Source organism: Uloborus diversus, chromosome 4, assembly GCF_026930045.1.
Source record: "Uloborus diversus isolate 005 chromosome 4, Udiv.v.3.1, whole genome shotgun sequence".
NCBI lineage: Eukaryota > Metazoa > Arthropoda > Arachnida > Araneae > Uloboridae > Uloborus > Uloborus diversus.
The window spans coordinates 109,874,333-109,888,105 of record NC_072734.1 but is presented as its reverse complement, the minus strand read 5'-3'; the positions used below and the strand labels follow the sequence as shown (position 1 = coordinate 109,888,105).

At 32.2% G+C, this 13,773-nt stretch overlaps 1 protein-coding gene across 1 annotated transcript in view; it reads left to right on the top strand.

The window, feature by feature from the left end:
- Positions 1–13,773, top strand: part of LOC129220757 (coiled-coil domain-containing protein AGAP005037-like) — a 141,138-nt gene that overhangs the window by 74,195 nt on the left and 53,170 nt on the right. The window contains exons 13-15 of the mRNA XM_054855186.1: positions 883–933; positions 3,722–3,805; positions 10,178–10,240. Of these exons, the coding sequence (XP_054711161.1) occupies positions 883–933; positions 3,722–3,805; positions 10,178–10,240 (198 nt within the window). The remainder of the gene's footprint in view (positions 1–882; positions 934–3,721; positions 3,806–10,177; positions 10,241–13,773) is intronic.

The window sequence follows — 13,773 nt, the reverse complement described above, 5'->3', positions numbered from 1 at the left end:
AAACCGAATCCGTCCAAGATGGCTTGCTGTCATGGCAACCAGAAAAGAAAACCTGTTTCGGGTGAGAAAACTCGGGATGGACGAGACGGACGGCCGATAAGTGAACAGCCCTTTACGGTCGTATTCACTAGCCGATTCAAACATCCGAAAAAGGGTCTAACCTCTTTTCAACTAGCACATAATATACGCCCCCATGTTACGTTTCTCCCCAGATACCTATGTATCATGCCTTCAATCGGTTCATTAATACCAAAAGTATCGCCAAATGACTTCTCAGATCATATAATCATGCAAAAAGTATCCATCCGGAAGCTTTCTAAATTGAACTAAAGCAAGTTTAGTGACTACCACACTGGCGGTTATTCACGCACTAGGTGAGTTTTTCTTTTCTTTTTTGGAAAAGCTCGATCCTATATGTATATAATTTTTTCCACAGTACAGGACCCGACTATGGTTGACCTATCCTCATTGAGTTATACAATTATCAAGAGTAATACAAAATGTGATTGAATTTTTGCATCTCACTGTACCCACTCTTCCCCTAATATGTAACAATACAGTCACGTTTTTGAGGAAGAATAATTTTTACATTTGTTGCCCCTCATTTTAGCCTTTTTGCGGTTTATCCACGGCACTTGTGCCCCCCAATTCCGCTGGTAATCGGGAGTTTACTGTACTGCATTGCTGTAAACTATTTACCATTTTCATCATACATATAGGTGTGTGTGTTCTTTTTGTTTTAATATTTTTTGATTGTAAGCAAAAATTTATTTGTATGTAAACATTATTCAACATAAGTAATCTGACGGGAATTTAAAAATGTCATTTTTTTTCCTTAAGTCTTTAAAATTGCGCACAAAATGATTTTTTTTTTTTTTTCAGATGATAATTCCGAACATTCCCCAGAACAGCATAACAAATATTCCTTTAAAGGTAAGTTTGCTCAATTTCTATTAACTTGACCGTAAAATATCTTCAAAGGTTAAACCTAGTTAAATCAAATTGCTCTTTACTAATTCTATCTTAAAAGTATATATCAATATTGTCGAGAGCAATTTTCATACTTTAAGGAAGGGAGTTAATCTTAATTTGTATAAAAGTGCTGCATTTAAAATTGAATGCTTTAAAATGTAAATGTAAAAGTCATAAAAACATTTACAAGAAAATTAAATTGAGGATTAAAAATTAAAATTTTTACTTTCTACTTACATACAATTTTGAAAATAGCATGTTTCAAGTTTTAATTGCTGAGAGCAAGATAAGTACAACTGATTTGTGAATTACAAATAAAAAAATCTTTTAATCTTTGTTTATGATAACTTTTATCATATGTAGTGTAGTTATTGCCTGATTTTATAGAAAAAAAAGAAATTTTTATTCTTGTGATTTTTGAAAATCGTTTCAATTTGAGAGAACGCTATTTTTGTCCATTTTTAAAAGCTTTTTGAAACATTTCAACGTCAATTTTCAAAAAAAAGAAAGAAAGAAAAATAAAAGAAACGGAATTGAAAAAAAATCCTTTTTGCATCCGAAAAAAAACAACGCATCAAAATAAATAAAAAGTATAAGAGGTCAGTAAAAAATGGAAATATTCCATGTTTTGTAAAGATTTGTTTACGAAACTCTATTGAAAATTTTACGTATACTTCTTTGACGTACTTTCTCTTAATGAAATCAAGGCAGCTCTAAATGATTAGGTTTAATAAAGAGTAAAATAGGCCTGAAAACAAGGAGGGGGGGGGGCGAAAATTTCTGAGGATATTTTTACTTTATTTTTCAAAAAATAAGTGAAAGATTTTTAGTTTCATAAGATTTTGACTTGGGTATTTGGTATAAAATATTAAAGCTAAATATCAATGTACGAAATACTTCTTAAAATGTTTTTGGAAACGAAATTATCTGCGTCGATAATATGTTTCTTTGGATAAGAGTGATAAGAGTCTGTTATACATTTTTAAAAGAATTGTTTTTTTTTTTTAACTTTTTTTTTAAAATCTTTACAAAATAATTTGCTATTGCTAAAATTTGCTACTTTTAAACATTAAAAGTGCCCCTTCAAATCATTCAAAATTTATTCAGTGTGTCGAAGAATTTATGATATTCGTTTGTTTTTCTGTAAGCTAGATGTTGGTATATGGAGTTCTTTGTCTAAACTTCCTGACTCCTTCTTGGTAGCTATATAGAAATGAAATAATCTTTTTAATTATTTATGAAACCCGTAAAATTATACCTTAAATGTTCGAGTCAAAAATAAGAAACTTAGCTTTTAATAATAATTATAATAATGAATCCCTTTTGGTAAAAAGAAAGTACAATATCACTATTTTTAAATAATGTTTACATTGATTTTATTGAGAAAGTGAAAGCAATTCTATCGAGAAATTCAACGTTAATATCACACTAATTTTGCAAGTGATACATCACCTGTTGAATATAAGTATTATAAAATATTGTAGCTCGATTAAAGATTTTAGAATCAATATAAGAAATAGTTTAAAAAATTTATGTAAAACTTTTAAAATCATTTTAAATTTTCTCTAAAGAATACACATAAAATAAGGTTTGGAAAACTATGCTCACCACACAACAGAGATAAGGAGCATTGTTTTAAGAAACATATAAATTGTTTGAAATTCCAAGATGCTAAAAATATCAGGACCTGGTGTCCTAATCTTGCTTCCTTCAGGCTAATTTTCTTCACTCTGCGTGAATCAACGTCTTTGTTTACTTAGTAACAAAAACGGTAATTTTCGTTCACTTAATTTTGAAATCTCTTTCACTGACCTTAAAAGTGAACGGAGATTACCCTTTCTGCTACCAAGTAAACTAAGAGGCTGATTCACGTGTAGTGAAGTGAATCATAAATCTTCTGGATCTGATGTCTTAATCTCGCTTCACTCAAACCGATTCACTTCGCTCCGCCTGAATCAGCGTCATAGTTCGTTTGGTTAAAAAAAAAAATGTGGTAATTTTCGTTCACTTGAAATTTCTTTCACTGACCTTCCAAGTGAAAGGATTTTATCATTTTTGTTACTAAGTAAACTGAGAGGCTGATCCAAGTAGAGTGAAGTGAATCGTAAATCTTCAGGATCTGGTGTCCTAATCACGCTTCACTCAAACCGATTTACTTCGTTTCGCATGAATCAACGTCTTAGTTTATTTATTTACAAAAACGGTAAGCTCCGTTCACTTGAAATTCCTTCACTAAACTGCCAAGTGAATAGAGATTGTTAGTAAGTAAACTAAGAGGCTGATTCGCGTGGAATGAAGTGAACAATAAATCTTCAGGATCTGATGTCCTAATCTCGCTTCACTCAAACCGATTCAAATCGTTCTGCGTGAATCAACGTCTTAGTTCATTTATTTACAAAAACGGTAAGCTGCGTTCACTTGAAATCTTCTTCACTTCGCTTCCAAGTGAATGAAGATTGTTAGTAAGTAAATTAAGAGACTGAGAGAGAGAGAGAGAGAGTGATTCACTCGAAGTGAAGTGAATAATAAATCTTCAGGATCTGATGTCTTAATCTCGCTTTACTCAAACCGATTCAACAAAAACAGAATCTCTGTTCACTTGTAATCTCTTTCACATACCTAATAAGTGAATGGATGTTACCGTTTTGTCACCAAGTGAACTAAGGTGCTGATTCATGAGGAGTAAAGCGAGATCAGGACTCCTAGCGCAATCCAAAGAAACTAATATTTTACCCGTCCTGCATTGTAGAAGAAAAGTCGGTGTCTTTTTCCGATGAAACCACCACCGTCAGCTCTCCCGTCCACCAGAAGCAGCATTCCCCTCAACACGCAGGTGAACATTCTATCTGTCCCTCTTTTCCTTGTCTCTTTTCAGTTCGCATCCCTTTCCTTCCATTCTATTCCTTTCCGCTGCTTAATATAGCATTGTTCTGTCATTCATTGCAACTAATTTTGTTAATACTTCTTGAGCTTGCCTTGCTTAATGGAGAACAATCTTGCAGCAATTTTGCTAGCTATAATTTTAAATGCTTTTATTAAGACAAACTAAATTAAATTATATGAAAGAGCCATGCTATTTAGATAGCAGATTAAAATAACTTCCTCGACATATTTCAAACCCTAATGTATCATTCATAACATGAAAATCTGGAGTTAAAGACATAATAATAAATGGATACAATTTCAAGGAAAGTTATTAAGACAGTAAAACCAACTGATTTAAAAATCCACTGTTAGCAAAAATAAATAATCGAAAATCCTACTTTTATAAAAACTGACGAACAGTTATTCCGATCTTTTGGATCTGTGACTAGTTTTTGACTAACTCATAGTATCTCTCCCACATTAAAAAACTATAGCAAAGGAAAATATTTTTTGGATGAGCAACAATTACATACATCGCATATCCAATACAAAAACTTTTTTTGTGTCACTAATGAGCACGGAATTATCATACATTCTTTCCTAAAAAAAATAATTTTTGTCCTTATCAATGAAGTGAATTAAAATTCGTCACAAATGTTAATAATAATATTTTGAAAAAGGAACAGTTTATTTCAATTTTAGGGTTTCCAATAATACGCGCTCTCCCTCGAAAACCGAGCACATTCACATTAGGTATGAAGAAGAAACTAGACAAGGTAGGGAAAAACAACCTACGGTTTTGAAATCAGCATGCCAATTTTACTCTAAAACATGTTAAAAATCTAACTCAGCAGAAATTTAGCTAAAACTTGTTCCCTGTGTAATTTCTGTCTACATCGTAGTTTTATATCTAAAATGATTTTTTTACGTAAAAAAAATAAATTTACTTCTTAATTAAGAATTAATTATTATAAAAAAGTAATACCAATACATATTCATGTTACTTGGATGTACATTTTTAAGAAAAGGTATAGGTTTAGCTCCAACATTAAAACATAGCTCTGGTTTTAGATACCTTTATCATCAACAAGTTACAAATTTAAAGAAACACGAAAGGAATACAATTATTGCTGAAATTAACAGTGCATGCATTGTACTTTTGCATCCATCATCCCTTAAATATTTTCTCAATTCCGTCTGATTTTTTTTTTCTGAGCATACATTTTTTATCCAGTTATACATTAGAAGCATTGGTAGTGTATTCTTACCTCATAAATAATTACTGATTTTAAATTATGCATAAATTCCAAATAGTATTTAAAAATAATATAGTAATATATAAAAATGCTGAGGAAATAAACTGTTTTGCTTCAAAAGGAACTGTTTGAGTAATAATGTTTTTTAAAGTAGAAACATTTTTAACAAGAATCATTTGTGCTTTTTGATTGACATGATTTTTCTTTTGATTTTTGAATTTTTGCCTTTTTCTCTTTTTGCTTCGTGCTTTTTACAAGTTCATAAAATATTTTTGTGGCATGACACCTGGTCTCCTGAACCTTCTGTCTTTTATTAAAGCTAATGATTTTCAAGTCTAATACATTTAACTTTTAGCATGAATGTTGAATAAGTTCAATATTTTACCTTCTATAGTTCATTTTTGCTCTTTTATACTAACATGATTAACAATTTTTATTGTCGTTACAAAGTGTACATAATTTCAATTATTTTTTAATAATTTTGAAATGAACTCATAGAAAGACAGCTTATGCTGAACATGCGAAAGTTTTAACTCTTAAAGAAGTATTCCTGCAAATTTGGTGTTTCAAAATTGTGTTCAATTCATGCTTTGAAACTTCTACACAAACATACACATGAATTTAGTTTTGAAGTTTAGTGAAAGGATTAAAAATATCCGTATAAGCAAATATAAAAACCGAATGCTGCGTAGTTCTGAAATTAAGTAAACGAAATAAACTATATATCAACTTTCATAATTATACTACCTGCATATCTTAATGTTCCATAAGTTAATGATACGAAGGATAAGATGTGTAATATAAATATGATAGTTCATTTGTGCCTTAAATGACATAGGAATATGTATTAACAGTTTCACAGTCATAATGTATTTACAATGCAAAAGAAACAAAACTGTAATCTTCATTAATTTGATTACATTTTTATGATAACGAATTGTAACACGATGAATAGTTTTTACTCAAAAGTAATGTATGTAATTACACAGTGTTAACGTTTCATCCGGAAGCGATTAATCTACTCCTGTATTAACATCAACTTAGAGCGAGGGAAACCGTGATATTTAACTTGTCAACTCAACTTAAAATTTTACGTTTCAAGTTACCTTTTCAAAAAAGGACATTTGAACTTCAAAAAGTTTTAAAATGCTTAGAGACATTTTGAACTGTCAATTTAGTTACTATTCAGTACTTGTTTAACTGCACAAGTAACTTTTTCCCTTCAAATTTTGAAATCATCAGCTTTTCAAAACTGAAATTTTAAAGAAATATAGTGTTTATGGTGTAGCTGATGAACTACGATTCCAAGGAGTTGACCATCTTCTTGTTTAAACATCTTATTCTAAACATCATTTTCTTTAACCCGCACAAGCTGCTAAACACCATCTTGCTTAGCTGCAGAAGTAACCTTTTTTAAGTCTAATTTTGAAACCATTCTTTAATTCTACGATTTAATTGACGGCCTAGGATTATAAAGAATTGACTATCTTCTTGTTTAACTGCACAAGTAACTTTTTCAGGCCTAATTTTGAACTTATTACTTTGTTCTGTGATTTACCTGATTACCTAGGATTGTAAAAAATTGACCACCTTCTTTTAACCGCACAAGTAACTTTTTAAAGCCTAATTTTAAAACCATTCTTTAGTTCTACCACGTATGTGATGACCTAGGATTGCAAAGAATTGACCTTCTTTTTGTTTAACTGCGCAAGTAACTTTATCAGGCTTAATTTTGAAACCACTCTTTAATTCTATGTTTTTCAGAACTGAAATTTAAATCTAATACGGTTAACGCCATATTCCATTGACTGAGATTGCAATAAACTTGAAATACATTGAAATGTTTCTTTAAAATAATTGGAAACGGTATTTTTAAAAGTATACTGATGAGTTTAAGTTAGTTTCTGTTTAGTAAAAGAACTATTAATGTTCATTCAAAACATTTAGGGTTTTTTTGAGCAAATATATACTGTTATTTCTAAGAGTAAACATTGATTGGTAACGAAGTAGTTTTTCCGATGGCCGTTTTTCTTGGCTTATTTTTTTAAATTAGTTTCCCAGGTTATTTTGTGGATATTTTTATGTTTCTCGTTTGCTACTTAATATCTGTAATAAGCATTTTTATTCCTTGTAGACAAGAAATGCATTTTTGTTTTTAAAAAGTCTTTTTTTCCTTTCGTACCGATCACTGAAAGCAAAAGGTAACCTAACTGCGTAATATGTCTGCAGCTTTTTACATGCATATTCATCTGGTTTTAATTATTTGTCATACAAACTAAATGTAAGCTACACATGAAGCGCTTCAAATGTTTCAATTTTAAGTACTGTATATTTTTTTTTTTTTTTTTTTTTTTGTGGAAAAATGTGTACATATACTTTTTGATTAACGGATGTTGATCTCAAATGTTTAGAAGGACAATGGAAGAAATCCCTTAACTATTTTTTTCTTTTAATTTCACTTTCTCTTCCAGAATATAGCTTTTAATTATCGTTTGAAATTCGCAATTCAATCATTTCTGTATAAAATTGCATTAAAGCAATAAATTACAAAATACGTAATTACAGCTTCAATAAATAGCGAAAGTAAAGTGCACCTATTTTCTGCCACATGCGTAGTAAGCTCCAAAAGTTCGGGGTCTGCTATCCCCAATGACAGCCAAAGCATATAGTTCAAGTAAGTTCTTTTGATATGCATTTTAATATCTCTCCCCTCTCTGTTCGGATAGTTTCACCCATGTCATCGGGTGGAATTGCTTTTGCAGAAAAATTTTCTACAAGCTAGTAAAAGCTTTCCTTCCGATGTGAGAAACGTAGGTGTTCAAGACCAATTCTGTAACGTTAAAAATTTTACAAGCGTTTGCTTATAACACCTTCAAAGAGTTTGGAGATGCTAAGGAAGCCGTATGGTTGTTACAAGATGGGTGAGATCGAAGGTGCCTGAATAGTACACTGATAAAAATTCTCCTACAATTTTAGGGTGAAAAGAACTGGCATTCAGACTGCCAGTACCTTTTACAAGTACCTTTACAGTTAAATACTACTTTACTGTAAAATTGTACGCAAAATAAAAAGCACTGTGGCTAGTTGCACTGAGTAAAAAAGAACGAGATGCACGCAGCGGGGTTTGAACCTGAGACCCTTTGAAATACACACCAGTTCTTTAACCCCTATTACAATTGGGGTTCGTCGGGAGAGCAGGATTGGAGAATTATATGCTTCGCTCCATAAGTCATGTGGTGTAACGATTGACGCTGCAATCGCTTACATTTTCCTGTAAAATTTATTATAATTTTTTCTTCGTATTGTAAACATTATATTTTACAGTAATATTCACCGTAAAATGTTCCTGAATTTTTAACAGAGTACCGTCTTTTTAAAGATTCATAAGAATCCTTATCCGAAGATGTGCACTCGGAACAACCTTACCAAGGCAAAGTTATTATCTCAATGTTAAATTGTTATCTCAAAAGCAACAATCATCACAAAGACCAAACACTTAGATACAATGCTAACGCCACTAATTAGACTTATTACTGCTAGCGTTTTTTGACGCAGAATTTTAACATACATTGCAAGATCCGTCACATTGATACCTATTCTCTGACAAGAGCGATCAGGCTCATCTTCGGACAACTCATATCCATCGTTAAAACGTAAGTATCATTCGTACAACTTCAATCTCGCCATTGTTAGACCACCATATACCTTCCTCACTATGAAACCATACAATAATGTAATATTGAAGAAACCAACTAAAGATGTAGCAATTTAAAGAGCTTTGTAAAAGCTCGCATAAATTATTTGTCCTCATATCCCCGTAATCGAAATATGAGGTCTTAAAGTTTTACGAAATTTAAAGAAAAGTCGCCAAATTTAGCAAGTTTCAGTGAGAAATGGAAGGCACTTTTCACACGCCTTGTCTTGACGCTTGCAGACGGTGACCTTCCATTTCTCGCCTAATCATTAAATTTAGTTACTTTGCTAAAATTTTGGCAGACTTTAAAACCATATATCTCCAAAACGGGGGACGAGGGCAAATATTTTATGAGTCAAGTAAATACCTTAATACTCTCTTTCGAATGCTAGCTGTTAATTTATTTATTTTTTCACAGTATTACACTATTCTTGTGGTTCCCTGGTCAGTATCTCTTTCGTCTCAGAATGTTTCAACCAAATACTAACAAAATTTCATGTTGCAGCGTTGGTCTTGAAGGCATATGTTTCTCACCTCGCAAAAGAGCTTCGACCTGCTTACAACAAAATTGCAATTCAATCTTATGACTTGGGTGAAAGTATCCAAACACTGTTGGGAGAGATATTAGAAAGTATTTCTAACTTATACTTTAATTGCATGCTTTGGCATTAAAGCTCTAGATTATGCCATTTTCATAAAAAACACTTTCAAAGAATCAAATCCATGTCGCCAACAATGGAGACCATGTGTTTTTTTATTTGTTAAAAATAATATCGCGTTACGACAACACGCTTCCAATTCTATCTTTCCTTTTATCCATTTTGTTCAGCGCATCAGTTGATCTCTAACCAACGTAATTCGGAAAAAATATATCTAGTGAAATTTTGTTTGCTGTTTTTGTGAAGTAACTTAACATTTAAATTTGTCGTTAATATTTGTTATAACGAATAGGTTATTTACTTTCTGTGCTACGTTCTCTCTCTTTTTTTTTTTAATGGCTACGTGGCTACCATTTTTTGTGACTTTGATCGCCAATGGTTACTATTCAGAATTCCTAGTCTAGAGCTTTATTAGGCGTTCAGTCATTGATGACCGTAGTCCCCGAACTATAGAAACCTACTAAGTATATTAACTTATAACCTCATTATTTTTTTAAATCTCACTTTCCATTTCCTATGCGTCATTTTTGACCAATTGAGATCGTTCTGTGTCAGGATCGCAGCCCAAACCTCAGTACATATAACATGAAAATGATTGACAAATAGCTGCGTCCGCAGCATCTGCATGTTTCGTGGTATGTATGCATGTTGGGTGATAACCCCCCATAGATTCTTCACCCTGTCCGTCCGTTTTGCTGTTAACGTATGTGAGCTAGCAGTTCTCTTTTCAGCCGAGCGACCCGTCAAGCCAGCCATCAAGTCCTCCTTATCCCTTCGCAGCCAACATTCTTCAGGTAATCCCACTTCATTGGCATTTGGCGAAAATAATACTGTTCACCTATAGAGAGATGAGGCCTCAAACCAAAAAGAAAAGTTTTTTTTCTGAAGTTCCCCTCATTTGTGCTTAAATATTTACGAGAAAAAAAAATGGGAGTAGTTTTTCTAGTATTTTTGTTGCTTATGTTTTCTAATCAGAAGAAAAAATTCTTTAGTAAGAGTAAACAAACGATATAGAATCCTTTATGAAAGAAGAAGATACATATTGTTTGTTAAAAGTGTTCAACTCAAGATAAAACTATGCATATTACTTTTTCAACTAAATATTCAAAAATTTAAGGGCTTCGGATTTTTTTTTTTTTTTTTCGTTTTTCCATTTCTCTTTTTTTACTTCGTTCTAATTGCTTCATCTGGTTGAAACAAATTAAAACTTAGTACGAGCCTCAAAACCGTTTACATTTTACTTTACCTGCGGCACTGACTATCACGTGCTGGCTGTTTTGGGGCAATCTAAGCCGTCATAAATCTTTTGAAGACCATGGGACAAATGAGGCAGTGAGAAGCAAAGGGATGTATGTAGACGTTTTCAAGTTTTGAGTAAAACACATTTAAAGTTCCGGTCATTGGTAGGCTTTTATTGAAAAGTTTTTCTAAATCATGCAGTGTATCACTGTTAAAAAAATCCTAAAATTTTACGGTAAAATGTCCTGCCATCCATGTTGTGAGTTACCTTTACCGTAAAATCCTAGTTTGCTGTAAAATTTAACGGTGGAATAAACGTGAGTTAAAAATGCAAAATGCGAGCAGAAAGTTTGATCTCGGGACCTTCGGATTGAAAGGCGACTTTGATGCTTACCCTACGAGTTAGGACACATAGAATAAGGAGAAATACAGCGTTATGGGCTTTGCACTGTACGTCACGTGGTGTATCAATTGACGGTGCAATTGTTCTTTTTTTTTTTTTTTTTTTTGGCACAATTCACTAATTTTTTCTATACTTTAAACACTCCATTTTACAGTAATATTTATCATAAAAATTTCCTGAATTTTAACAGTGTAGCAGCATCTACCAGGGCTACTAGTACTCTTGCCCCAAGACAGAAGACAGGTTCACCTACCATTTATACTGGTTTTCTCCAAATTTTTAATTTTGGCACTTACCAAACTTTGCTTCTCACTGCCTTATATGTGTCCGCTAAGCTCAAATTTTATTTTGTGAGTAATCAAATTAGTTTTAGGTTATATTTTCCCCGTATTTTTGAAACATCTGAATCTTCAAGTTAGCAAAAGACATATTTTTTATTAAAAAAAATACACTATAATTTTATTCAAAAAAACATCACAAATGTTTCCAACACTTACTCACATCTGCATTCATGCTGTCATGCTTCCCTTTTTATTCTAAAGACATTTTAATTTATCATTGAATTTAGGTAGTATCATTAACTATCAAAATGCACTGTAGACAATTCTAAGTTAAATAATAAACTGAACTAATTTTGGAAAACAGTTGCAGATTCGCATTTGTATTGGACCAAATATGTCCTTTCAATTTACTTAAAATCTACGGAATCAATTTACACAAAATTTGGTATACATGCTCTTTACGTCACCATATATTAGTTTTATACAAATAAAGAACTTCCATACTTTAACTTCAAGTTTGTGGTCCTTAAAAAGTCAAAAAGCAAGAGTTGAAAGGATTTCTTAAAATTTCTGCCTATTTTGACTGAAGCAGTTACTATCTTCTCAAACCATTTTCTTCGTCTCTTTGCAAGCGAAGATTAGATTTTACTGAGTTAACAGTAAAGCATTCTTTAAAAGTTCTAGATACTATAAAAGTTCTAGTCTCTAAAGCAAAAGATTATATATTTTACTTAGCAATAAACAGTTGCGTACCAAGCAGGGGTAATAACCGGCGAGGTATTTTGTGGTGTCTCCCCCCCCCCCCGCCCCCATGAAAAAAGTTTTAATGTTCTATGTAAACGTGAAATTCATACAATTTTCAGAAACAACTACATTTATGTTTTAATAAAAGTTGGCTAATGTACAAAAGACAAATAAAAACTGTGAACCCTTTTATATGATTTGCTCTATACGCATATGTACAGGGCGTCGCGAGGTCAAAAAAGTAGAGGGGTTTTATTATTTCAATTATTTCAAACACAGAGAAAAATAATAAGTTTATCTTTTTGGTTTAAGAGGAGGTCACAACTAGATCTGAGTATTGGCAGTAAGAACCTAATCTTGAGCATAACATTCCCTCCGAGATGTGTGTGGGGGGGGGAGAGTTTCTCTTCCAGAATGCCCCTTCGTCCCCCCGTGTTGATACAACTGTGTTTGATAGAGTAAATATAATTTTAAATTTTTGGGAATTTTCTGAATTTAAGTATTTATATTTTTCAAACAGCAATTTCAGTTTGTGTGTAACCCCCCCCCCTCAGAGAAGGCACACCCGAGGTGGACAGCACCCTCCATCTCCCCGTAGTGACGCCACTGCAATAAAGCCTTTTTTAAAATTATATTCATCGACTTTTTTGTATGTAATGAATTTTTAATGAGCATAATGTTTTCCCAATACTCGATGTTACTGCAGGAATCGTGCTACTGTGACTGATTATACTTGAAATCACAATACCCTCTGATAACTGCAGCAAAAGAACTATTTTCTTTGGTGCCCAGAGTTTTAGAACTGATTTTAGCTATATTTGGAGCGCTGAATCGAAGTAAGATCGAAAATAGAATCGAACCACTTTTATTTTAGATCAATGCCGATGTTGTGCCAAAAAATGTGCACTTTTTACTCCATTTTGTGCACTTCTACACCAAGAATAGGTTTCAGAAACAAAAATGTCTTCCAGCATATTTGCCCTACTATTAGTCTACAGGCCATTTACGTCCATGAAAAAACCCTAGACTAAGTATTAACAGACTAAGTTACATCTGGCCAGTTCAGTAACATCACGTCAACGAATTATGGCTTTCTGGATCTTGGTATACAATACTTGCTGCACCCGATTAAGATATTGGGGAACCGTAGTCCAAAATTGTTTTCGGGACCTTTTGTATAGTCAAAACTCATAATTATAGGGCAATTCCACGGGTAACTGATTGACATTTTTAGAGCAAACTATAATGTTTTATTTTGAACGAGTGATTGAGCACCTCAATACCCCTAAAATTGGCAATTCTAGTTCACTGTGAATGTGAATCATATTATGTTATTTTTTAATGTTCAACGCAAAATATACGCTGTGCAAACGATTTTTTCTCCTATATATTTATTGTATTTTTTAAGCTAAATTTAATGGTTTAGTTAAATTCTCGAAATAAATTTTGGTTGATTTTTAAAAATTTGTTAAAAACACAGTAACTGATTGACATTTTAAACAGTAGTGTGTCAGTCAGTTACCATGCTTTTGATTTTTTTTTTTAATCGTTCAAAATGTATTTCAAGCATTCAATTACCATTAAAGTCAGCATAAAAAATACAATAACCTAGGAGAAAAGATCGTTTGCACAACGTATATTTTGCGTTGAACATTGCAAA